At 44.5% G+C, this 27,541-nt stretch overlaps 2 protein-coding genes across 4 annotated transcripts; both read right to left on the minus strand.

Annotated features, from left to right (window-relative positions):
- Positions 1–1,964: 1,964 nt before the first annotated feature.
- On the minus strand, positions 1,965–16,034 carry LOC100555159 (oocyte zinc finger protein XlCOF6). Of its 2 annotated transcripts, none has more exons than XM_008117986.3 (6): positions 15,710–16,034; positions 11,872–12,378; positions 11,078–11,177; positions 10,553–10,632; positions 10,218–10,338; positions 1,965–7,018 (listed from the first exon to the last, which is right to left on the minus strand). In XM_008117986.3, the coding sequence occupies exons 2-6, from the start codon at positions 12,274–12,276 to the stop codon at positions 5,646–5,648; spliced, it is 2,079 nt and encodes a 692-aa protein (XP_008116193.3). In that variant the 5' UTR covers positions 12,277–12,378; positions 15,710–16,034; the 3' UTR covers positions 1,965–5,645. The 2 variants fall into 2 exon arrangements, with proteins under 2 accessions (XP_008116193.3, XP_062829339.1); XM_062973269.1 differs by lacking the exon at positions 15,710–16,034 and adding an exon at positions 15,662–15,707.
- A 3,834-nt stretch (positions 16,035–19,868) lies between these two features.
- Positions 19,869–27,207, minus strand: LOC103280101 (zinc finger protein 271). 2 transcript variants are annotated; one of them, XM_062973263.1, is made up of 6 exons: positions 25,837–27,207; positions 24,949–25,048; positions 24,418–24,497; positions 24,103–24,223; positions 23,370–23,528; positions 22,007–22,139 (listed from the first exon to the last, which is right to left on the minus strand). In XM_062973263.1, exons 1-5 carry the CDS (start codon positions 26,233–26,235, stop codon positions 23,416–23,418), a joined length of 813 nt encoding a protein of 270 aa, XP_062829333.1. In that variant the 5' UTR covers positions 26,236–27,207; the 3' UTR covers positions 22,007–22,139; positions 23,370–23,415. The 2 variants fall into 2 exon arrangements, with proteins under 2 accessions (XP_016851870.2, XP_062829333.1); XM_016996381.2 differs by lacking the exon at positions 23,370–23,528 and having other exon boundaries at positions 19,869–22,139; positions 25,837–27,200.
- Between the last annotated feature and the right edge of the window lie 334 nt (positions 27,208–27,541).

The following is a 27,541-nucleotide window of genomic DNA, read 5'->3' on the forward strand; positions in this document are numbered from 1 at the left end:
ATAAATAAATCTTGGTCTGCAGTGAGTTAAGCATTCAAATCTACTGCACAAGACTAGCTTCATTCTCTAGGATCTCCTCTCAGTTGCTTTAACCCTTCAGAGAAAGACCCAGCGACCGAAGCCTGGCCTCTGCTCCTCAGGAAGCCTCTCTCCTTTGGGGATGTAAGACAATCCATGAATGCAAACACTCCTATGATCTTGATTATAAAAGAATAGTCTCAACACTCATAATAGCCATTAATATAATAATATAATATGTACTGTATATAATATATATCCTCAGAAGTCTCTTCCTCACCCACACTCACCGCTTTTTGCATCCTGGCCCTCCTTCACTTTTAATTTTCCTATATTGAACACTATGATCATGTTTATATTTCTTATATTTTAATTTACACATTGTATGATTTTTAGTGTTTGCTGCTTTGAGTTTCCTTTTAAGGTGAAGAAGCAGGATATAAAAACTACACGTAATATTTGCTGCTCCTCCACCCTGATAAAAGGGGCCAAAGGCTTTGAAGAATTGGGTGGGATTGAACCAGAGGTTTACAGCCAGAACATTCAAAGAGTTAAATCCTCATAGAATCAGAGTTGGAAGACAACACATGGGCTGTCTCGGCCAACCCCTCCTGCCATGCCGGAAAAGCACAATCAAAGCACACCTGACAGATGGCCATCCAGCCTCTGTTTAATAGCCTCCAAGGAAAGGGCTTCTACCACACTCAGAGGCAGAGAGTTCCACTGTTGAACGGCTTGTATGGTAAGGAATTTCTTCCTAATATTCAGGTGGAATCTCCTTTCCAGAGATTTGAACCCATGGCTCCGAGTCCTAATCTCCAGGACAGCAGAAATAAGCCTGCTCCCTCTTTTTAATAACCTCATTTCTAATATTTATACATGGTCATCTTGCCTCCTTTCAGCCTTCTCTTCTTCATGCCAGACTAATCTGGTCTCCTTTTTCGATAGAGTTATGAGCTGGGAATGCCGTGGATGTAGCCTATCTGGATTTCAGTAAGGCCTTTGACAAGGTCCCCCATGACCTACTGGCAAACAAGCTACTCAATTGAGGGCTAGGCAAAACTACGGTTAGGTAGATCTGTAAATTGGTTAAGCGAACAAACCCAAAGGGTGCTCACCAATGCTTTCTCGTCGTCCTGGAAAGAACTGACAAATGGAGTGCCATCAGCAGGGTTCCATCCTGGGCCTGGTTCTGTTCAACATTAATGACTTAGATGAAGGGTTAGAAGGCATGATCATCAAGTTTGCAGACAACACCAAATTGGGCAGGGTATCCAATACTCCAGAAGACAGGAGCAGAATTCAAAACAATCTTAACAGATTAGAGAGATGGGCAGAAATTAACAAAATGAAGTTTAACAGGGACAAATGCAAGATACTCCACTTATGCAGAAAAAACAAAATGCAAAGATACAGAATGGGGCATGCCTGGCTTGACAGCAGTACGTGTGATCTTGGAGTCCTTGTGGATAACAAGTTAAACATGAGTCTACAACGTGATGCGGCGGCAAAAAAGTCAATGGGATTTTGGCGTGCATAAATAAGGGTATAGTGTCTAGATCCAGGGAAGTCATGCTACCCCTCTATTCTACGCCCCTATACCCAGAGAATCACCCTCTTGGTTTTATCTGTTAGCCAATTACAGATCCATCTAACCGTAGTGTTGCCTAGCCCACACTGGACTAGTTTGTTTGCCAGAAGGTCATGGGGGACCTTCTGGCAAATTTCCTTCTTTCCTTTAGACCTTAGCAAATAGACTCAGTGCAAGAGGCTCAGAATTCTCAACATGTCTTTTCTACAGGATAAACTAGATTAATTCTGACTTACAGATTTTCAGAAATACCATGTGCCTTTGGAGGTTGAATACACACATCTGTAATAGATTTTCTATTATTTATATGTTATAGATAGGACAAGAAATTCTCACAGTAACCAGTATGCATGAATGGATAGAAAACAATTTATCAGTTATGCTTTATTAGATATTTCATAAAAGAAAACCCAGTCCCACATACCTGGAATTACACGGTACACAGGGCTGTGAGTCATTCAACCAAACCCATTCCCACACTTCTCATCAAACTTCTCAATTAAATGCACTTGTTACTCTGAAAATTTATTTTATTTGCCCTATTTATACCCTGCCTTTCTCACCCTGAAGGGGACTCAAGGAGGCTCTTACACATGGCCCAATTCCGATGCCCCAACACACATATAAAATTAAAGCTTGAAATATTAAATATTTAAATATTTAAAACACAAAAAAATAAATATACAGTTGAAAATCGTGCCATCCAGAAAATCGTGGTCTAAAACCAACTGGGTTCAGACCCGGTCATGGTATGGAGACGGCTTTGGTCGCCTTGGTGGATGACCTCCGCAGAGAACTTGATGGGGGAGTGTGACCCTGTTGGTTCTCTTGGACATCTCAGCGGCTTTCGATACCATCGACCATGTATCCTTCTGGGACGGCTCTCCGGAATGGGTATTGGGGGTGTTGCTTTGCAATGGCTCCGCTCCTTCCTGGAGGGCCGTTCCCAGTTGGTGAAGCTGGGAGACTCCTGCTCGGACCCCTGGCTTTTGACCTGTGGGGTCCCACAAGGTTCTATTCTGTCTCCCATGCTTTTTAACATCTACATGAAACCGCTGGGTGAGGTCATCCGGAGTTTTGGAGTTGGGTGCCATCTCTATGCAGATGACACTCAACTCTACTACTCCTTTCCACCAAACTCCAAGGAAGCCCCTCAGATCCTTGACCGGTGCCTGGCCGCTGTGATGGACTGGATGAGGGTGAATAAGCTGAAACTTAATCCCGACAAGACAGAGGTCCTCCAGGTCAGTCGTGCGGCCGATCGGGGCATAGGGTGGCAACCTGTGCTCGCCGGGGTCGCACTCCCCCTTAAGACGCAGGTCCGCAGTCTGGGGGTCCTCCTGGACTCTTCGCTGACACTTGACGCTCAGGTGTCGGCGGTGGCCGGGAGGGCCTTTGCACAATTAAAGCTTGTGCGCCAGCTGCGACCGTACCTCGTGAAGTCTGACTTGGCCATGGTGGTCCATGCCTTAGTCACCTCCAGGTTGGATTACTGCAATGAACTCTACGTGGGGCTGCCCCTGAAGACGGTTCGGAAACTTCAGTTGGTTCAGAGATCAGCAGTCAGATTAACAGGAGCTAGCTACAGAGAACGGTCAACTCCTTTGTTTAAACAGCTCCACTAGCTACCAATAAGTTTCCGGGCCCAATTCAAGGTGCAGGTTATTACCTATAAAGCCTTAAACGGTTCAGGACCTGCCTATCTCCGTGATCACCTCCTCTCCATGAACCAACACGAACCCTAAGATCATCCGGGGAGGCGCTCCTCTCGCTCCAGCCTTTGTCTCAAATGCAGCTGGTGGGGACGAGGGAGAGGGCCTTCTCGGCAGTGGCCCCCCGGCACTGGAACTCTCTCCCTAAGGAGATCAGGGAGTCTCCTTCTCTGCCCATTTTCCGTCTGGATTGTTCCAGAGCGCGTTTAAATGAAAGGCCCAATAGAGCTGTTATAAGAATACTTCTTTCTGTTTTAAAAGCATATGGCACTTTATCACTGCTACTTATTTCCATGATACAGCACTTTATGAAACCTGTCCCCACTGGTTTGCTTTTAATTACTCTGATTTTATATGCTCGGATTTTAATGTATCTGTCCATTATTTTATTTTGTGTATTGTTGGAGTGTTTTAAGTTTATGTCAAATATGTTGTTGTTGTTTCAGGCTTGTCCCTGTTTGTGAGCCGCCCCGAGTCCCTTCGGGGAGATGGGGCGGGATATAAAAATAAAGTTGTTTATTATTATTATTATTATAAAACCGTTCTGAGGTCATTTTACATATCAGACATCCATTACTGCACTGCAGTTATCCAAAAGCTTGATCCCGGAGCCAGGTCTTCACTTTCCTTCTGAAGGCCAAAAGGGAGGGGGCGGATCTTATATCGCTGGGGAGGCCACCACCGAAAAGGCCGTCTCTCGTCTCCACCAGCTGAGCTTGCAAAGCAGGTGGGACCGAGAGCAGGGCCTCCCCAAATGATCTCAATCTACAAGGTGGTTCATAAGGGGAGATATGTTTGGACAGGTAAGCTGGGCAAGAACCATTTAGGGCTTTATAGGCTAAAGCCAGCACTTTGAATTATGCTCGGTAGCAGACTGGCGGCCAGTGAAACTGGCGTAATAGGGAAGTTGTGTGCTCCCTGTATGATGCTCGGGTGACCAACCTGGCTGCCGCCCGTTGGACCAATTGAAGCTTCCGAACAGTCTTCAAAGGGAACCCCATGTAGAGCACGTTGCAGTAATCTATTCGGGATGCAACCAAAGCATGGACCATTATGGCCAAGTCAGACTTCCCAAGGTATGAGCGCAACTGGTGCACAAGTTTTAATTGTGCCAAAGCTCCCCTGGCCACTGCCAAGACCTGGGGTTCCAGGTGCAGCGATGAGTCCAGAACCCCCAAGCTGCGAACCTGCGTCGTCAGGGGGAGTGTGACCCCCACCTAACACAGGCTGTAACTCTATGCCCTGTTCGGCCTTCCGACTGACCACGAGGATCTCTGTCTTGTCTGGATTCAATTTCAATTTGTTGGCCCTTATCCAGTGTGACACAGCTGCCAAGCACCAGTTCAGGATCTGAACAGCCCCCTTAGTGACAGGTGGGAAGGAGTGACAGAGCTGGACATCATCTGCATGTCCAGGTGACACCGTACTCCAAAACTCCAGATGATCTTTCCCAACGGCTTCATGTAGATGTTAAACAGCATGGGGGACAGTACTGACTCCTGCAGGACCCCACAAGACAATGGTTGTAGGGCCGAGCAGGTGTCCCCCAACAACACCTTCTGGGAACAGCCCTCCAGGAAGGACCGGAGCCACTGCAAAACAGTACCTCCAAGCTCCATACCTGTGAGGCGTTCCAGAAGGATACCGTGATCAACAGTATCAAAGACCGCTGAGAGGTCCAGCAGAACCAACATGAACACACACACCCTGTCCAGTTCCCAGCGTAGATCATCTACTAAAGCGAGCAAGGCAGTTTCAGTTCCATGTTCTGGTCTAAAGCCAGACTGCACCAGATCTAGATAATTAGTGTCAACCAAGAATGCCTGGAGTTGCGCAGCCACCACACGTTCCACGACCTTGCCCAAATAGGGGAGATTGGAAATGGGCTGAAAGTTTCCGAATTGAGTGGGGTCCAGTGATGGCTTTTTCAACACCAGTTTGATCACAGCCATTTTAAGGCTTGCTGGAAATTTGCCTTCCCAAAGGGAAGCATTCACCACAACCTTCACCCACTCCACCAAACCCGCTCTGGCTTCCTTCACCAGTCAGGATGGGCAGGGGTCTAGGATGCATGTGGTCGCCCTCATCTCTCCAAGCACCTTGTCCACATCCTCAAGCTGCACCAATTGAAACAAATCCATCAAAACTGGACAAAGCAGGTGTTCGTGTTATATCCTATGTGAATTGCCTGATGATGAACAAGGTCTAACTTTTGAGAGAACCTTTTCAACATTCCAAACATTTAAATGGTTTTTCTCCTATGTGATTTGCCTGATGATGACTAATGTGCTTGTGACTGAAGCTCTTTCCACACAACTGAGCATTTAAATGGGCATTATTCCTGTGTGAGTTGCCAGATGTCTAATAAGAACGTGCTTGTGACTGAAGCTCTTTTCACACACTAAGCATTCAAATGGCTTTACTCCTGTGTGAATTGCCTGATGACTAATAAGGCTTCCCTTTAGACTGAAGCTCTTTTCACACTGCAAGCATTGAAATGGCTTCTCTCCTGTGTGAGTTGCCTGATGACGAAGAAGGACGTGCTTGTGACTGAAGCTCTGTTCACACTGCAAGCATTGAAATGGCTTCTCTCCTGTGTGAGTTGCCTGATGACGAATAAGAACGTGCTTGTGACTGAAGCTCTTTTCACACTGGAAGCACTGAAATGGCTTTACCTCTGCGTGAGTTGCCTGATGATTAATAAGGCTACCCTTTTGACTGAAGCTCTTTTCACACTGCAAGCATTGAAATGGCTTCTCTCCTGTGTGAGTTGCCTGATGATAAATAAGGTTTTTCTTCTGACTGAAGCTCTTTTCACACTGCAAGCACTGAAATGGCTTCTCTCCTGTGTGAGTTGCCTGATGAAAAATAAGGCTTTTCTTTTCACTGAAGCTCTTTTCACACAGCAGGCATTGAAATGGTCTCTCTCCTGTGTGAGTTGCCTGATGACGAATAAGGTTTCCCTTTTGATTGAAGCTCTTTTCACACTGCAAGCATTGAAATGGCTTTACGCCTGTGTGAGTTGCCTGATGACGAATAAGGACGGACTTGTGACTGAAACTCTTTTCACACTGCAAGCACTGAAATGGCTTTTCTCCTGTGTGAGTTGCCTGATGACTATTAAAGCTTCTCTTTTCACTGAAGCTCTTTTCACACAGCAAGCACTGAAATGGCTTCTCTTCCGTGTGAGTTGCCTGATGACGAATAAGGTTTCCCTTTAGACTGAAACTCTTTTCACACTGCAAGCACTGAAATGGTTTCTCTCCTGTGTGAGTTGCCTGATGACCAATAAGGCTTCTCTTTTCTATGAAGCTCTTTTCACACTGCAAGCATTGAAATGGCTTTACTCCTGTGTGAATTGCCCGATGACGAATAAGGACATACTTTTGACTGAAGCTCTTTTCACATTGCAAGCATTTGAATGGCTTTACTCCTGTGTGAGTTGCCTGATGACGAATAAGGTTTCTTTTTTGACTAAAGCTCTTTCCACACTGCCAGCATTTAAATAGCTTCTCTCCTTTGTGAATTGCCCTGTGATGAACAAGGCTTATCTTCTGAGAGAAACTTTTTCCACATTCCAAGCATTTAAATGGTTTATCCCTTGTGTGAGTTTCTTGAGAAAAGGTGAGCGCTTCCTTCCTATTGAAATTCATTCCATCTTCCAAATATTTAAATGGTGTCTCCTCTATTGACATGGCTTGAGAACAAGGGAAGGGTGAACATGTATGGAAAAGAAAAGGTTATATTAAAGTTAAAAAAGTATACAAATAACAAAAGTGCATTTAGTTCAGATAGCGCATTCCCACAGCCCTATCCAACACTGGCTGTTAAAAAAATTATCTGTTTTGTTTTTGCTCTAAATATTACACCAGGATATAAGTCTATAATGCAACCAGGGATGGGGAAAATAGAGCTCTTTTCTTTAGCCCTGGTTTCTCTGGCGTCCCCTGTACTTCTGGTACAAGAAAGGAAAAAAACCCTTTATCGGCCTGATGCCACAAAGGTAGGTGAACCTAACCTCATGGCATCAGGCACCAGAACAAACATCAGGATTCAAATTAGAAGCCAGAATAAAGTTGCAGTTTTTAAAGGACTGAATGAAGACACACAAAACTGGAGTTTGACATTCTGTCTCTGTTTTGTCATTCCTTGTATTATTGATTAAATGTTATTTCTCCCATTTTTTTAAATCACCCCCTACTGTTGATTTGCTTAAGTTCAGAATTAGTAGAGGCATGAGGCAAACCCTATTTTATATCGTGAGCTTCACAAGCGTGCACTAGTATTTATTGTATTACTTTTTATGTATAAAGAAATCAATATATACATAAATCAAAGTGTGTATGTATGGATTGCAAAGGCTCCTAAATGGCTTGATAGAACTTGGTACATAAATTCTTCATGGACCAACTTAAAATACTGCCCACATTTTATTTAAAGAACCACTCCTCTTGGAGATTTGGCCCTAAAGACTAAAATAGGTGTATAAATAGGGGGAGAAGGGGGGTGCATGCATGTAGATTCACTTCTCTTCAATGCTTGACGTGTTCAACCCCGCCTTCTCCTGGAGGCTGCACACAGCATGGGCGGGAGTGAACCTGACTAACTGAATTCTCACTCGAGAGTTGAAGGGGCCAAACAAAGGCCATCCTAGTTTGGACATCAACATGGGATATTGCACCTCACTGGAAAAGATAATAATGTTCTGCAAAGTGGAAAGAAGCAGGGAAAGAGAGAGGCTGAATTACAATGGGTTGATCCACTCAAGGAAACCTGCTTATGGGACAGACTGCTTTGGTAACCTTGATTGACGGTGTACAAAGGGACACAGATAGAAATGGAGAATGTGTCCCTATTGACTCCAATGACTTCAGCGATGGTATCCTTCCTTTGTAGATGGGAATTGGAGACATTTTACAGTGGCTCTGTTCCTTCCTGGAGAGGCAAACCCAGAAAGTGCTGATGGTGGTTTTCTATTTGATCCCTTGCCCATTGACTGTAGGATCTCCCCGGGCATCTATCTTGTCCCCTATATAATTAACAGATACGGGAGAGCTCATCCAGAGTTTTGGACTGCAGTGCCATCTATATGCAGATGACACCAAGCTCTACTCCTCCTTTCCAATTAAACCATTTTTTTTGTGTCAGGAGCGAATTGAGAAACTGCAAGCCGCTTCTGGTGTGAGAGAATTGGCCGTCTGCAAGGACATTGCCCAGGGGACGCCCAGATATTTTGATGTTTTTACCATCCTTGTGGAAGGCTTCTCTCATGTCCCCGCATGGAGCTGGAGCTGACAGAGGGAGCTCATCCGCGCTCTCGCTAGGTGGGATTCGAACCTGGCAGCCTTCAGGTCAGTAACACAACCTTCAAGTCACAAGGCTTTAACCCACTATGCCACCGGGGGCTCCAATTAAACCAATGTCTCTCACCCGTAATGGGCTGGAGGGGGCAAATTGAAATTTAATCCAGAGTAGATAGAGGTGCTACAGGTCTGTCAGAAGGCAGATAAGGAAATAGGGATTCAGCCTGTGATGGATGGGATTACATTACCACTGAAGACATGGTTCTGCAGTTTGGAGGGTACTCCTTGGACTTGGCATGGAATCTGGAGTCCCAGTTTTAATGCATGGCCAGGAGTGCCTTGCGCATTACAAATCTTTGACCTGCTGTGCCTGTTCCTTGAGAGGCCACATCTGCCCATGGTGTTACATGTTTTTTATATCCCGTCTGGATTATTATAATACACTCTACCTGGGGCAGCCTTAGACGATTTTTCAAAGCTTTGGCTGGTCCAAAGAATTGCAATTGGACTGTTAACTAGGGCTGGTTACAGAGAGCGCATAAGTCATTATTGGGCTTTATATTGGGATACATTTGTACCAAGTTCAGAAATTCTAGTTGTTTCAAAATCCGGCAGCCTCTTTGGTTACAGGAAGGTCCAGGAGCGAACATATTACACATATCCTAAAGTTGCTCCACTGGCTACCAATTAGTTTCTGGGCAAAGTACAAAGTGTTGGTTTTGACCTTTAAAGCCCTTCCTGGTTTGGGTCCATGTTTGGGTTGAGGTTACCTACAGGAATGCCTTATCCCATACAATCAGCCCCAAACACTTAGGTCTCTTGGGGGAGAGGGGGGGGGGTCTGCTCCAGCCTGCCAGAACCCGACTGGCAACCACTATCCAGAGGGCCTTTTCATGGGCCACCCCAAGACTGTGGAACGACCTGCCAGTGGAGCTCTGACAGCTAAATCAGCTGTTTGAATTTAAACCACAAGGGAAGACATATCTCTTCCAGCAGGCCTACCCAGACAGTTCTAATGATGAATTTTAAACTTCAACTCTACGTCTAATTTTTGTTTTGTGTCTTTTAATATGTTTAAATAGGTGTTATTTACGTAGTGTTTGTAAATGATTATGTGTTTTAGCAAAGTTGTAACCCACCTCAAGCTGTGAGGAGAGGCGAGTATGAAATAAAATAATAATAATAATAACTAATACTATTTACGGCCACGGTTCCACTGGCTGCCAATTTTTTTCCAGACACAATTCAAATCGGTGGTTATGACCTATAAAGTCCTAAATGGCTAAAGTCCAGCTTGTTTGATTGAATGTTTCTCCATATACAATCCTACCTAGGCTTTAGAATCCTCAAGAGAAGCCCTTCTCTTATTCTCACCACTATCACAAGCATGATTGGTGGATGGAAAATAACCACTGCCTAGAATTCATCTAATGTGGCAACACCACCCAAGTGCCAATTGTCTTCTTGGCTGGCCCCTATATGGATATGGAATGAACTTGTTTTCTATGGCTTCAGAGGAAGAGATCTGAAACATGGATAATTTTTAGAACTTGTAAACGGATTTCGTTAACTACAAGCATAATGGAGCCTTACCCAGAGATGACACAATACCCAAATTCTCCTCCATGACATCCTGGTGCAAGGCTTTTTGGCTTGGATCCAAGAGGGCCCACTCCTCCTCTGAGAAATCCACAGACACATCTTCAAAAGTCACCTGAAGACAAAAAAAAATGTTATTGGCAAGGAGAAAATGCCAACTAAGTCAGAAAAAACAGGCCATTTATTATTTACGTCTTTGATTGAGTCATTCATAGAAAACATCTTGGATTGAAAGAATGTAGAAGAAAGACATTTATTTAGAGGCAGGGCAATAGTCAAGGGACAAGGAGACTCGTCTTCCCCTCCCCTCCAGGGATCCTGCTTCCTACCTGATCTGGTCCCGCAGAATCTCTTCTTAGAAGAGAATCATGGAAAGTCGTGCTACTATCAATTCCCCATGTTTCATTGCCTGTAAAAGAGAGGAAAGACATCAGGGAGGGTGAGATCAGGCTGCCCCACAGTTCCTTCCCTCGGAAACCAGCCACTCTCTCTTTATCCCATGACCATTTTTAAACTCCCTCCTTGGATTTGGGTCCTAGGTCTTTAATGTGTACTATTTTGTTTGATGGCGGTATTGTGAAGTAATCCCAGGAAATGCAGAGGGTTGGCTGTATCAGTTTCTGTATTTGTGCCAATGTAGCCAAGAGCACATTCACCACCACAAACATCCAGAGAAGCAAAGGAATCAAGTAACTTTGAAAATGGCACAAATAAGTATTGTAGAGAAATGTCTCCTGTCAGCAGCATTCTTAAGCTCCCAGTCCCCTGATTTTTTCCTATTCACACAGCTCAGACATTTCATGTCTACTCAAAAGGAGGTGAGCAAGTAAGAAGATCCACTGCCCATCCCTTACCTAGTATGATATATTCTCCATTTCCAATGTAGGCAATGCACATTGTGTCTGAAGGAGACTCCTCCACCTGACTGGTCTCATCTGCAAAAGAGTCCTGCACCTGAACAAGCAGCACAGATCACAAGGAAAAAGAAAGATTAGAAAAGGAGGGAGGGCTCTCTTTCTGCAACTTGTTCCAGACCGCTTGGATTATTGTTGGGACCCAAGACTAGTTTTCTTCATTCTGTCTTTCCTTGATTTTGGTGGGGGAATTCTGCCTTCCTTTGGGCGTTGCACTCTGCTTCAGGACTCAATCTGAAGAGAAAGGGCTACTGCTGAGATGAAAGAAGTACTTTACGTAATCCTGGGATTGTAATTTGGGGAAACCCTAGCGGGGAGTTCAGACTGAATAACCTAAGTCTGTATATCTGTGCTTTCAGGTCCCTGTTGAGCTATCTCTATCTGTGAATAACATACAGTTCCCTAGGGAAAGAATATTCAGAAGTGGCTCAGTCAGTTGTTTCGTCTTATGTACACACCACTGGAATTCTCAATACATTCCTTTTAATCTTCAAAATTTACCATCCTATTACTTCAGATCATTACCCCTGGTTATACCACCCTAGGGAATGGACTCCACGTCTCCTTTCCAGGATGAACACACCTGGGTCTTCCTTTCCTAATGCTTCTCTGAACTCGTTCCAACTTATTTGAATTATTCTTAAAGTTAGCTTTTTAAAATGAAATCCTTGTTTCATTTTGAATTATTCTTGGTACCTTGGAACTATAAGATGACCCCCCCCCCCCCTCGTTACCTGGGGTTTCTCCCTCTTCCTCTCCTCTTCCCGACTCTGGAGGAATCCTTCAGCCAAAGCCACAGCCTGGGAACTGGTCTTTGCCCCACATTCCTTCACCCAGCGCTCCATCTCCGCAGGAAGGACGGCCAGGAACTGCTCCAGGAGCACCTGGTCCAGAATCTCTGCCTTGGAGTGTCGATCTGGCTTCAGCCACAGGCGGCAAAGAGAGTGGAAGTGGCTGCAAACCTCTCGGGGTCCCAAAGTCTCCACATAGCGGAAGTGCTGGTGCTGAAAGTCTGAATGCAGCAGACTGCTCTCCTGGTCTTTCCTCCAAGGGTCCTCCCAGAATGATCTGTTGTTCTCTTCCTCAACAGCAGAAGAAAATATGTCTAACTGGGCGGCAGTTGGCTCTTGTCCCTCCATCTTTGTTCTGTGCTTCTAGGCTGCCTCCAAACTAGATGAAGATACATCCACCTCTTCTTTCAAATGACATTCAAAGTGGAAAGACTGGGAGAACTGGTTGGCCTGCAAACAAAACAAGATGAATAAGCTCATGGGAATACTCTTCATAGCGTTTCTCAACCTGGGGGTCAGGACCTCTAAGGGGGGGTGGGTCGTGAGAGGAGTTCAGAGGGATCAGCAAAGACCAGTATTTTCTGTTGGTCATGGGGGTTCTTTGGGGGAAGTTTGGTGCAATTTGATCGTTGGTGGGCTTCAAGGGGCTCTTCAATTGTAGTGAACTATAAATCCCAGCAACTAGACCTCCCAAAGGTCTAGTTTCAAACTACAGCAGTGTTCAGATTTGGGCATATTGAGTATTTGTGCCAAGTTTGTTTAACAGTCATCACTATTTGAGTCTATAATGCTCTCTGGATGTAGATGTAATAATAATATTAATAATAATAATAATAATAATAATAATAATAAGGCAACACCATCAAGGCCATAAAACCTGGGCTATACCTGTCATAAGATATACTGCTGGCATCATAAACTGGACCAGGTGGAACTGGACAATTTGGACAGAAAAACAAGAAAACTCATGACAATTCATCATTCACTGCACCCTCGCAGTGATATCTGCCTAGAAGATCAGGGGGCAGAGGACTCTTACAAGTAAAACAAGCAGTCAAAGAAGAAGAACATGCCCTGGCAGAATATGTAAAGCAAAGTGAAGAACCTGCTTTGATTGAAGTCAAAAATCAGAAACTCTTCAAAGCACAGCAGACAAAAAATCAGTACAAGACAACCGCACTACAAACTAGAGCTGACAGCTGGCACAACAAAACATTGCATGGAAAGTTCCTTGACAAAATTGAAGGAAAAGCTGATAAGGAGAAGACCTGGCTGTGGCTCACGAATGGGACACTGAAGAAGGAGACAGAAAGCCTGATCCTTGCAGCCCAGGAGCAAGCCATTAGGACAAATGCAATTAAGGCCAAGATCAAAAAATCAGCTGATGACCCAAAATGCAGACTGTGCAAGGAAACCGACGAAAGCATTGATCATATATCCTCAGCTGCTGTAAGAAAATTGCACAGACTACAAACGGAGATTTGGATCATTGATGTTGCCATCCCAGGTGACAGTCGCATTGACGAAAAACAACAGGAAAAACTCAGCCGCTATCAGGACCTCAAGATTGAACTTCAAAGACTCTGGCAGAAACCAGTGCAGGTGACTGGCACATTGGGTGCCGTGCCAAAAGATCTCAGCCGGCATTTGGAAACAATAGACGCTGACAAAATCATAATCTGCCAACTGCAAAAGGCCACCCTGCTGGGATCTGCACTCATCATCCGAAAATACATCACACAGTCCTAGACACTTGGGAAGTGTTCGACGTGTGATTTTGTGATATGAAATCCAGCATATCTATTTTGTTTGCTGTGTCATAATAAAAAAAATAACTAAACCATTAATCATATCCTCAGCTGCTGTAAGAAAATCGCACAGACAGATTACAAACAGAGGCACAACTATGTTGCCCAAATGATTTATTGGAACTTATGTCTCAAGTACCACCTCCCAGCAGTAAAGAACTGGTGGGATCACAAACCTGCAAAAGTATTGGAAAATGAGCACGCAAAGATACTGTGGGACTTCCGAATCCAGACTGACAAAGTTCTGGAACACAACACACCAGACATCACAGTTGGGAAGTGTTCGACTTGTTATTTTGTGATACGAAATCCAGCATATCTATCTTGTTTGCTGTGTCATAATAAAATAACAATAAAACTTTATTTTTATTCCACCCTATCTCCCCAAGGTGACTCAGGGCGGATTCCAACATACAATGGCAAACAATTAATGCCCCCATAAACAAATAAATACTGACATAAAATACCAGGTGTAGGTGAACTACAACTCCAAAACTCAAAGTCAATGCCCACCAAACCCCTTCCGTATTTTCTGTTGGTGATGGGAGTTCTGTGTGCCAAGACTGGTTCAATTCCATCATTGGTGGAGTTCCGAATGGTCTTTGATTGTTGGTGAGCTATAAATCCCAGCAACTATAACTTCCTAATGACAAAATCATTCCACCCCCCAACTCCACCAGTATTCAAATTTGGACCTATCGGATAGGTAAAGGTAAAGGTTTTCCCCTGACATTAAGTCCAGTCATCACCGACTCTGGGGGTTGGTTCTCATCTCCATTTCTAAGCTGAAGAGCCGGCGTTGTCTGTAGACACCTCCAAGGTCATGTGACCGGCATGACCGTTACCTTCCTGCCCGAGCGGTACCTATTTATCTACTCACATTGGCATGTTTTCGAACTGCTAGGTTGGCAGGAGCTGGGGCTAACAGCGGCGCTCAATCCGCTCCAGGGATTTGAACCTGGGACCTTTCGGTCTGCAAGTTCTGCAGCTCAGTGCTTTAACACACTGCGCCACCACCAGGGGCCCAATTGGATATTTGTGCCAAATTTGATCCAGTGAATGAAAACCCGTCCTGCATATCAGAGATTTACATTACGATTCGTGACAGTAGCAAAATGACAGTTATGAAATAGCAAGGAAGATAATGTCATGGTTGGGGGTCACCACAACATGAGGAACTGTATTAAGGGTATCCTCTGGACTGTTTTACTATCTGACGTCCCTGTCCACCGAGGTTTTTATTCTGATCCCTTTCTCACCCCGAGTTTTAATTTTAATTTAGTGTTCATGCGGCTCACCCTTGTTATATTGCTTTCTTGATCTTATGTTGTACTGCACATTTTTATTTATTGTATTATTTAATTGTATTATGATATGATTTTTATTTATTTTTTATTTTTATATATTTTGTTATATTGTATTGTCCTGGGCATGGCCCCGTGTAAGCCGCCCCGAGTCCCCGTTGGGGAGATGGTGGCGGGGTATAAATAAAGTTTATTATTATTATTATTATTATTATTATTATTATTATTAGGAAGGTTGAGCACCACTGCTCTTGAGGAAGGGCCACCTTTAGCCATGGATGTTGAATGAATGACTGGCTTCTGGATTGAAAGAGAAACGATTCAGAGAGATCCTCTCCTTCCCAAAGGCCAAGACCATCACCCTTTGATCTCTCTCTGTCTCTGTCTCTCCTCCCCTGTGAATCCCTCCCCGTCCCTTTCCAGGCAGGCCCTCAGCAGGGCCCACAGCTCCCACGGAAGGAGGAGGGGAGAAGGGCAGGGAGGCCTGGCCCGCCTCAGGGGCCTCCGGAGCCCTTTCCCCCTCCGAGTGCCCCCTTCCCGGCCTCTGCCGCCTGAGCCCGCCTGGCGGAGGCCCCGTTCCCTCTGCTTCACGGAGCGGCCCCGGCCCAGCCCGACACTCACGGACACACGCAAACACGGGCAAGGAAGGAAGGAAGGGCCCATTTTTACCTCAGAGGAGCCCAAGGGGAGGGGTGGCACTCCCTCTGTCGCCACGGCAACGCCAAGGAAACCAGGAAGAAGGCCTCCCCTCCCTCCTCCCCTCGCGAAGCCCTCCAGGGCCTCTCTAGGAACAGCCGCGCCTGCCACTAGCCGGGCTTCCGCTGTGGGAAGCGCTTCCTTCTTCCGCTCTAGGAACGCCTCTCGATTGTTTTAACCCTTAAGAGGAAGACATTGGAAACAATCAAGTCAAAGCCCTGCATCACTCCACACACACACTCTCTCTCTTTAAAAAAGTATCCATCTATGTCTGTTTGGATGCATCTTCCAAGGTGACTCCAGCCTCTATCTGTGGCAGGCATCCTCAGAGGTTGTGAGGTCTGTTGGAAACTAGGCAAGTGGGGTTTATCTATCTGTAGAACGATGTCCAGGGTGGGAGAAAGAACTCTTGTCTGTTTGAGGCAGGTGTGAATGTCAGGGAAGATCATGAGGGACCTTGTCAGAGGACTTATTGAAACCAGGATAGGCTACATCCGCAATATGCCCTGCATCTGTTCCTCCTGGACAACAAATTAAGCATGAGCCAACCATGTGATGTGGCAGCTTAACAAGCCAATGTGATTCTAGCCTGCATCAATAGGAGTCTAGTGTCTAGATCCAGGGAAGTCATGCTCCCCCTCTAATCTGCCTTAGTCAGACCACACCTGGAATCACACTCTGTCCAATTCTGGGCACCGCAATTGAAGGGAAATGTTGACAAGCTGGAATGTGTCCAGAGGAGGGCGACTAAAATGATCAAGGGTCTGGAGAACAAGCCCTATGGGGAGCGGCTTAAAGAGCTGGGTATGTTTAGCCTGCAGAAGAGAAGGCTGAGAGGAAACATGATAGCCATGTATAAAGATGTGAGGGGAAGTCATAGGGAGGAGGGAGCAAGCTTGTTTTCTGCTGCCCTGGAGACTAGGGCACGGAACAATTTATTTATTTACAACATTTCTACCCCGCCCTTCTCACCCAATGGGACTCAGGGCGGCTTACAACAACCAGCAAAATTCAATGCCAAACAAATCAATAAAAACAGCAACACATCTAAAACCAAGAACAATAATCCATAAAATACATTAGTCAAGCTTAAAACATATAGTTACTTATTACCATTCTTCCAAGGAACCATTGCACATAAACCTAAGTTCAGACCATGTCAATATAGTACTTATTCATTAAATGCTTGCGCACAAAGCCACATCTTAACATTCTTCCTGAATGGCTTTAAACTACGGGAAGGGAGATTCTACCTAAACATTAGGAAGAACTTCCTCACTGTGAGGGCTGTTCGTCACTGTAACTCTCTGCCCCGGAGTGTGGTGGGGCTTTTAAGCAGAAGCTGTCAGGGGTGCTTTGAATGCGATTTCCTACTTCTTGGCAGGGGGTTGGACTGGATGGCCCATGAGGTCTCTTCCAATTCTATTATTCTATGATTCTATGAAAAGATATAAGTCTGGCATGACTTGTTTTTGAGCCATCCATGTTGATTTGTAGTGATCACAGCATTCTTTTCTAAGTGATGGCAGACTGCCCACTTAATGATCGCCTCCAGAATTTTTTCTGGTATTGATGTCAGGCTGACTGGACAGTAAGTTTTTGGATCCCCCTTCTCCCGCTCTCCAAAAATTCTCAAAGATTATTTCTAATGGTTCTGAAATAACATACGCTGGTTCCTTCAATACTCTTGGGTGTAGTTCATCTGTCCCTGGAGACTTGGATTTGTTTAGAGTAGCCAGGCAGGCAATTTCTTGACCTATTCTGGGTTGCATGGCCCCTGTTGTCTCGTCCACCCTTCTCTGCGTTCTGCTTTCCACCCGCTCCTTGTTTCAATGAGCCACCAATGTTGGGGTGGAGCAGTAGGTTTACAGCCAAATTCCTGACTGAGATAAATCCATGCAAACCTAAGGCCTCACTCTGGGTTAAATAATTTCAAGTCATTTCCATATCATGCCAACCACATCACGGGATTTTTATGGCAATATTTGTTCAGAGAGGGTTGCCATGGCTGTCTTCCGAGGCTGCGAGTATGGCTCATCCAAGGTCAACCTGTGGGTTTTGATAACCAGCCAGAATCTTGGTCTGCAGTGATAGTTAAGCATTCAAATCCACTGCACAAGACTGGCTTCATTCTAAACCATTCTCTAGGAACTCATCTCGGTTGCTTTAACCCTTCAGAGAAAGACCCAGCGACCAAAGCCGGGCCTCTGCTCCTCAGGAAGCCTCTCTCCTTTGGGGATGCAAGACAATCTGGCTTCATTCTGGCTTCATTCTACACAGAAGAAAGTCTCATGAACCCCATTTTGAACATGTAACTGGATTTAGCGTTACTTATCCACCTATAGGCTTTTCGATAAGTATGTTCAAGTATTCCTTACTGATATGTCCATTCCAATATTTTCCTTTTTTCCCCTATCTGTCTTTATAGACCACACCCACCCTATTCTAACACAAACAGTATACATGCTAAGAGAAGATCTGTGAGTATTCCATCTGAAAGCACCCGTTTCCTCCTCAATAGCCTTTAAAATTAATACAGACCACCATTAAATAATCAGGTTGTTTGAAGAGCAAGTAAATTGAGTCCATCCCAAGAATGATGAAAAGTAATAGAAAACTGAGGAGAATTACAAATAATTCACAAAAGCTTAGTTGAACTGATCCTATATTATAGGACAGTCTTTCCCAATATGACAGTTTCTAGACATGTTAAATTACCAATTACCCTTCAAAAATCTGAATTTATTGTTTTCTAGTCAGTCTGGAGAAAGGATCAAGGTTGAGGAAGGTTGCTTTAAAGCAAAAGAGCAATACTAAGTGGGAATGACCTTACTCCCCCATATGAATGGATTACAATTGCTAAATTAAACGTGGGCCATCCAGCCCAACCAAGAAGAAGGAAAATCGCATTCAAAGCACCACCAACAGATGGCCATCCAGCCTCTGCTTAAAAGTCTCCAAAGGAGGAACCTCCACAACACCTAGACAATTCCACTGCTGAACAGCCCTCACAGTGAGGAAGTTCTTCCTGATGTTCAGGTGGAATCTCCTTTCCTGTAGTTTGTAGCCGTTGTTCCGCGTCCTAGTCTCCAGGGCAGCAGAAAACAAGCTTGCTCCCTCCTATGACTTCCCCTAACATCTTGATACGTGCCCCTCATCATGTTTTCTCTCAGCCTTCTCTTCTGCAGGTTAAACATACTCAGCTCTTTAAGCCGCCAGCCTCTTGATCATTTGAATTGCCCTCCTCTGGACAGGCTTGTCAACATCTCCCTTCAATTGCCCAGAACTGGACATAGAATAGAGGAGTAGCATGACTTCCCTGGATCTAGACACTATACTATTTATGCAGGCCAAATCCCATTGGCTTTTTTGCTGCCGCATCGCATTGTTGCCTCATGTTTAACTTGTTGGCCACAAGGACTCCAAGATCATTTTCACACGTACTGCTGTTGAGCCAGGCGTCCCACATTCCGTATCTTTGCATTCCATTTTCTTCAGCCTAAGTGGAGTATCTTGCATTTCTCTCTGTTGAACTTTATTAGGTTAATCTGTGAAGATAGTTTTGAATTCTGCTCCTGTCTTCTGGAATATTAGCTATCCCTCTGAATTTGGTGTCCTCTGCAAACTTGATGATCATGCCTTCTAACCCTTCAACTAAGTCATTAATAAAGATGTTGAACAGAAACAGGCCCAGGACAGAACCTGCTGATGGCACTCCACTCATCACTTCTTTCCATGATGGAGAGGAAGCATTGGGGAGAATCACTCTCTGGGTTCGTTCCCTTAGCCAATTACAGATCCACCTAACCATAGTTTTGCATAGCCCACACTGGACTAGCTTGCTTGCCAGAAGGTCATGGGGGACCTTCTGGCAAATTTCCTTCTTTCCTTTAGACTTTAGCAAATAGACTCAGTGCAAAATTATACTGTTAATATCATAACATACGGAAGAGACTCAGAATTCTCAACACGCCTTTTCTTCAGGATAAACTAGATTAATTGTGACATATAGATTTTCAGAAACACCATGTGTTTTTGGAGGTTAAATACACACATCTTCTATTATTTATACGTTATAGATAGGACAAGAAATCCTCACGGTAACCAATATGCATGAATGGATAGAAAACAATTTATCAGTTATGCTTTATTCGATATTTCATAAAAGAAAACCCAGTCCCACATACATAGAATTACATGGTACACAGGGCTGTTAGTCATTAATCAAACCCATTCCCACACTTCTCATCAAATGTCTGAATTAAATATATTTTTAACCCTGAATATCGCATGACAGGAAATATTTGCAGTAACCAGAATGCATGAATGGATAAAAAATGTTATCACTTATGCTTAATGAGATATTTTACGAAAGAAAATTGATCAGGTTATTATTTCCCCCCAAAGCCACAGCTTTTTAATTCAGTGTTTTTATGACAAAGATTCATGCACCCTCTGTCCTAAAACAAAGCAGTAAAGGTAAAGGTTTCCCCTGACGTTAAGTCCAGTCATTTCTGACTCTGGGGGTTGGTGCTCATCTTTTAATCCATTTTTCCTTCTGGGTTGACAATTAAAAAAGGCGGCTTGTATTTCAACTGCTGCTCTTTCCAAACTATGTTTTTATTTCTACTCCGAGTTGCCTGATGAGGAAAAAGGGCTCCTTTCTGACGGAAGCTCTTTCCGCAATCAACACAAATAAAAGGCTTTTCTCCTGTGCGAATTGCCTTGTGATGAACAAGGTCTAACTTCTGAGATAACCTCTTCCACATTCCAAACATTTAAATGGTTTGTCTCTTGTGTGGTTTCCTTAATGACGAGTAAAGACGTACTTGTGACCGAAGCTCTTTAAACACACTGAGCATTCAAATGGGCTTTATTTCTGTGTGAGTCTGCTGATGACGAATAAGGCTTCCCTTTTGACTAAAGCTCTTTTCACATACTGAGCATTCGAATGGCTTTATTCTTATGTGAATTGCCTGATGAATAATTAGGTTTCCCTTTAGACTAAAGCTCTTTTCACACTGCAAGCATTTAAATGGCTTCTCTCCTGTGTGAGTTTTCTGATGACAAATAAGATTGCTCTTTTGACTGAAGCTCTTTTCACACTGCAAGCATTTAAATGGCTTCTCTCCTGTGTGAGTTGCCTGATGACGAATAAGGCTTCCCTTTACACTGAAACTCTTTTCACACTGCAGGCATTGAAATGGCAGCTCTCCTGTGTGAGTTGATTGATGACTTATGAGGCTTCCCTTTACAATGAAACTCTTTTCACACTGCAAGCATTTAAATGGCTTTTCTCCTGTGTGAGTTACCTGATGACTAATGAGGCTTCCCTTTACACTGAAACTCTGTTCACACTGCAAGCATTGAAATGGCTTGTCTCCTGTGTGAGTTTTCTGATGACAAATAAGGTTTCTCTTCTGACAGAAGCTCTTTTCACATTGCAAGCATTGAAATGGCTTTACTCCTGTGTGAGTCACCTGATGACTAATAAGGCTTCTCTTCTCACTGAAGCTCTTTTCACACTGCAAGCACTGAAATGGCTTTACTCCTGTGTGAGTTGTCTGATGACGAATAAGAACGTGCTTGTGACTGAAGCTCTTTTCACACTGCAAGCACTGAAATGGCTTTACTCCTGTGTGAGTTACCTGATGACGAATAAGGGCGTGCTTGTAAATAAAACTCTTTTCACACTGCAAGCATTTGAATGGCTTTACTCCTGTGTGAGTTGCCTGATGACGAATAAGCATGTGCTTGTAACTGAAGCTCATTTCACAAAGAAAGCACTTGAAAGGCTTCTCTCCTGTGTGAATTGCCTGATGACTAATAAGGCTTCCCTTTTGACCAAAGCTCTTTTCACACTGCAAGCATTTAAATGGCTTCTCTTCTGTGTGAGTTGCCTGATGACGAATAAGGTCGTGCTTTTGACTGAAGCTCATTTCACACTGCAAACATTTAAATGGTTTTACTCCTGTGTGAGTTGCCTGATGACGAATAAGGTTTCCCTTTAGACTGAAGCTCTTTTCACACCGCAAGCATTTGAATGGCTTTATTCCTGTGTGAGTTGCTTGATGACAAATAAGGCTTCCCTTTTGACTAAAGCTCTTTCCACACTGCAAGCATTTAAATAGCTTCTCTCTTTTGTGAAATGCCCTGTGATGAACAAGGCTTATCTTCTGAGAGAAACCTTTTTCACATTCCAAGCATTTAAATGGCTTTTCTCCTGTGTGGTTTCTCTGATGGATAACAAGGTGTGCCTTCTGATGGAAGTTCTTTCCACACTCCAAGCATTTAAATGGTTTATCCCTTGTGTGAGTTCCTTGAGAAAAGGTGAGCGCGTCCTTCCTATTGAAATCAATTCCATCTTCCAAATATTTAAACGGTGTCTCCTCTATTGACATGGCTTGAGAACGAGGGAAGGGTGAACATGTGTTGAAAAGAAAAGGTTATATTAAAGTTAAAAATTATACGAATAATAAAAGTGAAATTAGTCGAGGCAACACTTTCCCAAAGCCCTATCCAACACTGGATGTTAAGAGAAAAAATTCTGTTTTGTTTTTGCTCTAAATATTACACCAGGATATAAGTCTCAAAGTAAATTATAATGCAACCAGGGAAGTGGAAAATAGAGCTCTTTTCTTTAGCCCTGGTTTCTCTGGCGTCCCCTGTTATTCTGGCACAAGAAAGGTAAAAAGCCCTTGATCTGCCTGATGCCGCCAAGGTAGGTGAACTTAACCTCATGGCATCAGGCAGCAGAACAAACATCAGGATTCAAATTAGAAGCCAGAATAAAGTTGCCATGTTTAAAAGGACCGAATGAAGACGCACAAAACTGGAGTTTGGCATTCTGTCTCTGTTTTGTCACCCCTTATATTATTAATTAAATGTTATTTCTCCCATTTAAAACCCAAAGTTTTGTTTTTTAAATCACCCCCTACTGTTGATTTGCTTAACTTTAGAATTAGTAGAGGCATGAGGCAAAACCCATTTTTATATTGTGAGCTTCACAAGCGTGCACTGGTATTTATGGCATTACAGTTTGTGTATGAAGAAATTAATATATACATAATTCAGTGTGTATGTATGGATTGCAAAGGCTCCTAAATGGCTTGATAGAACTTGGTACATACACTTGGTACGTAAACTCTTCATGGACCAACTTAAAATACTGCCCACATTTAATTTAAAGAACCACTCCTCTTGAAGCTTTTGCCCTAAAGACTAAAATAGGTGTATATATAGAGGGAGAAAGGGGGTGCATGCATGTAGATTCACTTCTCTTCAATGCTTGGCGTGTTCAACCCCGCCTTCTCCTGGGGGCTGCACACAGCATGAGCGGCAGTGAACCTGACTAAGTAACTGAATTCTCACTAGAGAGTCGAAGGGGCCAAACAAAGGCCATCCTAGTTTGGACATCAACATATTGCACCTCACTGGAAAAGCTAATAATGTTCTGCAGTATGGAAAGCAGTAGGAAAAGAGAAAGGTGGAATTACAGTGGTTTGAGCCATTCAAGGAAACCTGCTTATGTGACAGACAGTTTTGGTAACCCTGGTTGATGGCCTACAAACAGAGACAGATGTGGAGAATGTGTCCCTATTATCTCCAATGAACATTTCAGCATTCTTAATACCTTCAATGATGGTATCCTTCCTTTGCAGATGGGAATTGGAGACATTTTACAGCGGCTCTGTTTCTTCCGGATAGGCAAACCCAGAAAGTGCTGATGGGGGATTCCTGTTTGATCCCTTGCCCATTGCCTGTGGGATCCCCCGGGCATCTGTTTTGTTCCCTATGTATTTAACAGATACGGGAGAGCTCATCCAGAGATTTGGAGTGTGGTGCCTCTATCTGCAAATGACACCAAGCTCTATTCCTCCTTTCCAACTAAACCAATGTCTCTCACCCGTAATGGGCTGGAGGGGGCAAATTGAAACTTAATCCAGAGTAGATAGAGGTGCTACAGGTCGGTCAGAAGGCAGATAAGGGAACAGGGATTCAGCCTGTGATGGATGGGGTTACATTACCACTGAAGACACGGTTCCGTAGTTTGGGGGATACTCCTAGACCTTGGCATGGAATCTGGAGTCCCAGGTTTCATGCATGGCCAGGACTGCCTTGCACACTACACATTTTTGCAGCTACTGCAACTGTTCCTTAAGAGGCCAAGTCTGCCCATAGTGTTACATGTCTGTTATATCCCATGGCAACTCCACCCAAGTTCCAATTCGCTTCTTGGGCTGGCCCCTATATGGATACGGAATGAGCTTGTTTTATATGGCTTCAGAGGAAGAGATCTGAAACAATGGATAATTCTGAGAACTTGTAAACTGATTTGGTTAAGTACAAGCATAATGGAGCCTTACCTAGAGATGACACAATCCCTAAATTCTCCTCCATGATTTGCTGGTGGAAGGCTTTTTGGCTTGGATCCAAGAGGGCCCACTCTTCCTCTGAGAAATCCACAGACACATCTTCAAATATCACCTGAAGACAAAAAAAATGTTATATGCAAGGAGAAAATGCCAACTAAGTCAGAAAAAACAGGCCATTTCTTATTTACGTCTTTGAATCAGTCATTCATAGAAAACATCTTGGATTGAAGGAATGTAGAAGAAAGACATTTATTTAGAGGCAGGGCAATAGTCAAGGAACAAGGATCCAGGGATCCTGCTGCCTACCTGATCTGGTCCCGTAGAATCTCTTCTTAGAAGAGAATCATGGAAAGTTGTGCTACTATCAATTCCCCATGTTTCATTGCCTGTAAAAGAGAGGAAAGACATCAGGGAAGGTGAGATAGGTCCCTTTTCCAGGCTGCCCCACAGTTCCTTCCCTTGGAAGCCTGCCACTCTCCCCTTGCCCCGTGACCCTCTTTGAAACTCCCTCCTTGGATTTGGGTCCTAGGTCTTTAATGTGGACTATTTTGTTTGATTTTGTGACGTAATCCCAGGAAATATAGAGGGTTGACTGTATTAGTTTCTGTATTTGTGCCAATGTAGCCAAGAGCACATTCAGCACCATAAACATCCAGAGAGAAGCAAAGGAATCAAGTAACTTTGAAAGTGGCACAAATAAGAATTGTAGGGAAATGTCTCCTGTCAGCAGCATTCTTAAGCTCCCAGGCTCCCCAGTTTTTTCCAATTCACACAGCTCAGACATTTCAGGTCTACTCAAGAGGTGAGGAAGCAAGAAGGACCACCCCCATCCCTTACCAACTGTCAAATATGCTCTATTTCCAGTCTGGGCAATGCACATGGTGTCTGAAGGAGACTCCTCCACCTGACTGGTCTCATCTGCAAATGAGTCCTGCACCTGAACAAGCAGCACAGATCACAAAGAAAAAGAAAGATTAGAAAAGGAGGGAGGGCTGTCTTTCTGTTTCAGACTGCTTGGATTATGGTTGGGACCCAAGACCGGTTTTCTTCATTCTGTCTTTCCTTGATTTTGGTGTGGGAATTATGCATTCCTTTGGGTGTTGCAGTCTGCTTCGGGATTCAATCTGAAGGGAAAGGGCTACTGCTGAGATGAAAGAAGGACTTTACGTAATCTTGGGGTTGTCATTTGGGGATACCCTAGAAGGGATTTCGGGCTGAGTAACCTAAGTCTGAATATCTGTGCTTTCAGGTCCCTGTTGAGCAATCTCTACCTCTGAATAACATACAGTTTCTTAGGGAAATAATATTAGGAAGTGGTTCAGCAGTTGTTTCCCCTGAAATACACACCACTGGAATTCTTAGTACGCTCTTTTTAATCTTCCAGGTTTACCATCCTGTCTCAATACATCCCTTTTACTCTTAAAAGTTTACCATCCTATAACTTCAGATCATTGCCCCTGGTTATACCACCCTAGGGAATGGAGATGACTGCCCCCTCCTCTCCGTGGGAGCCCTTGGGGGATGCAAAGGGGGCCGTCATGGCACTCCACGTCTCTTATTCAGGGTGAACACACCTGGGTCCTCCTTTCCTAATGCTTCTCTGAACTTGTCCCAAATTCTTTCTATTATTCTTAAAGTTATTTTTCCTAAATGTAATCCTTCAAAACAATTGTTCTTGGTGCCTTGAAACAACAAGATGATCCTCTCTCTCTCTCTGTCTCTTACCTGGGGCTTCTCCTGCTTCCTCTCTTCTTCCCGACTCAGGAGGAAGCCTTCTGCCAGGGCCACGGCCTGGGAACTGGTCTCTGCCCCACATTCCCTCACCCAGAGCTCCATCTCCGCAGGAAGGACGGCCAGGAACTGCTCCAGGAGCACCAGGTCCAGCATCTCTGCCTTTGTATGTTCCTCAGGCTTCAGCCACAGGCGGCAGAGAGAGTGGAGGCGGCTGCAAACCTCCCGGGGCCCCAAGGCCTCCTCATAGTGGAAGTCCTGAAAGCCTGAATGGAGCAGACTTCTCTCCCGGTCTTTCCTCCAAGGGTCCTCCCAGAATGCTCTATAGTTCTCTGTCTCAACAACAGAAGAAAATACCTCTAACTGGGCGGCAGCTGGCTCTTGCCCTTCCATCTTGGTTCTGTGCTTCTAGGCTGCCTCCAAACTGGATGAAGATGTGTCCACCTCTTCTCTCAGATGATATTCAAAGTGGGAGCACTGGGAGAACTGGTGGGGCCTGCAAACAAAACAAGGTGAATGATATCCTGTAAATACTCTGAAGGACCGCTCCTCTCTCCCCCCCTCAGCCCGAGCCTCTTCCGGTGCCGCTCTAGGAAGGGACGCTCGGCACCGGCCGGAAAGGGGCGGGGCTTCGCCTCTGGGAGGCCCTTCTTTCCTTCCTCTCTCGGTGGCTTTAACCCTTCAGAGGAAGGCCTGGCTAAAGGCCTCCAAGGAAAGCGCTTCCATCCCATTCCGAGGCAGAGAGTGCCACCGTTGAACGGCTTGTACGGTAAGGGAGTTCTTCCTCATGTTCAGGCGGAATCTCCTTTCCAGAGATTTGAACCCATGGCTCTGAGTCCTAGTCTCCAATCGACTTCATGCGCTTCACTCTCCAGTTAACACACACAGCACAGTGCCTTTGCGAACCATGACAGGGTCTGACCAAAGCAGAATACAAAGGCACCATGACTACCCTCGATCTAGGCACTTTTGGCATCACATTGGCATTTTTAGCTGCTGCAAAACACAGTTGGCGCATGTCAAACATGTTGTCCCAAAGATTCCAAGATAATTTTAACATTTTTTTTTCGTGTCAGGAGTGACTTGAGAAATTACAAGTCGCTTCTGGAGTGAGAGAATTGGCCGTCTGCAAGGACGTTGCCCAGGGGACGCCCGGATGTTTTTGATGTTTTACTATCCTTGTGGGAGGCTTCTCTCATGGAGCTGGAGCTGAGAGAGGGAGCTCATCTGTACTCTTCCCCAGGTGGGGTTCGAACCTGGCAGCTTGCAGATCAGCAGCCCAACCTTTAAGTCACAAGGCTTTAACCCACTGCGCCACCTGGGGCTGATGTTGAATAAGTCGTCACCTATCCTATATCTTCACATTTCATTTTTTCTGCCTAAGTGTAGTATCTTTGTAATTTGGTAAACAGCTTCTGCAATAAATCACTCTGACCATGAGGTCATGAATTCGAGGCCAGCCCGTGGCGGGGTGAGCACCTGTCAATTAAAAATAAAATATAGCCCCTGCTTGTTGCTGACCTAGCAACCCGAAAGATAGTTGCATCTATCAAGTAGGAAATAAGGTACTATGTATAAAAAGTGGGGAGGCAAGTTTAACTAATTTACAACGTTGGAATGAGGAAGTGCCGTCAGAGTGGATGATGAAGCAGCTGCTCCCCTTTGTGGCCAGAATCGAACATCCCCTTAGGAAAAGGTT

The sequence above is a fragment of the Anolis carolinensis genome, chromosome 2 (genome assembly GCF_035594765.1).
Source record: "Anolis carolinensis isolate JA03-04 chromosome 2, rAnoCar3.1.pri, whole genome shotgun sequence".
Classification (NCBI taxonomy): domain Eukaryota; kingdom Metazoa; phylum Chordata; class Lepidosauria; order Squamata; family Dactyloidae; genus Anolis; species Anolis carolinensis.

Excerpts from the sequence above, each read along its gene's own strand:
- LOC103280101 (XM_016996381.2), bottom strand. The coding sequence starts at position 26,235 with ATGGAAGGGCAAGAGCCAGCTGCCGCCCAGTTAGAGGTATTTTCTTCT. Across the intron at positions 25,049-25,836 it reads GGAAGCAGGAGAAGCCCCAG|GTGCAGGACTCATTTGCAGA; the intron begins GTAAGAGACAGA and ends CTGCTTGTTCAG. Across the intron at positions 24,498-24,948 it reads TAGAGCATATTTGACAGTTG|GCAATGAAACATGGGGAATT; the intron begins GTAAGGGATGGG and ends TCTCTTTTACAG.
- LOC100555159 (XM_008117986.3), bottom strand. The coding sequence starts at position 12,276 with ATGGAGGGACAAGAGCCAACTGCCGCCCAGTTAGACATATTTTCTTCT. Across the intron at positions 11,178-11,871 it reads GGAAGAGGGAGAAACCCCAG|GTGCAGGACTCTTTTGCAGA; the intron begins GTAACGAGGGGG and ends CTGCTTGTTCAG. Across the intron at positions 10,339-10,552 it reads ATTCTGCGGGACCAGATCAG|GTGACTTTTGAAGATGTGTC; the intron begins GTAGGAAGCAGG and ends TTTTGTCTTCAG.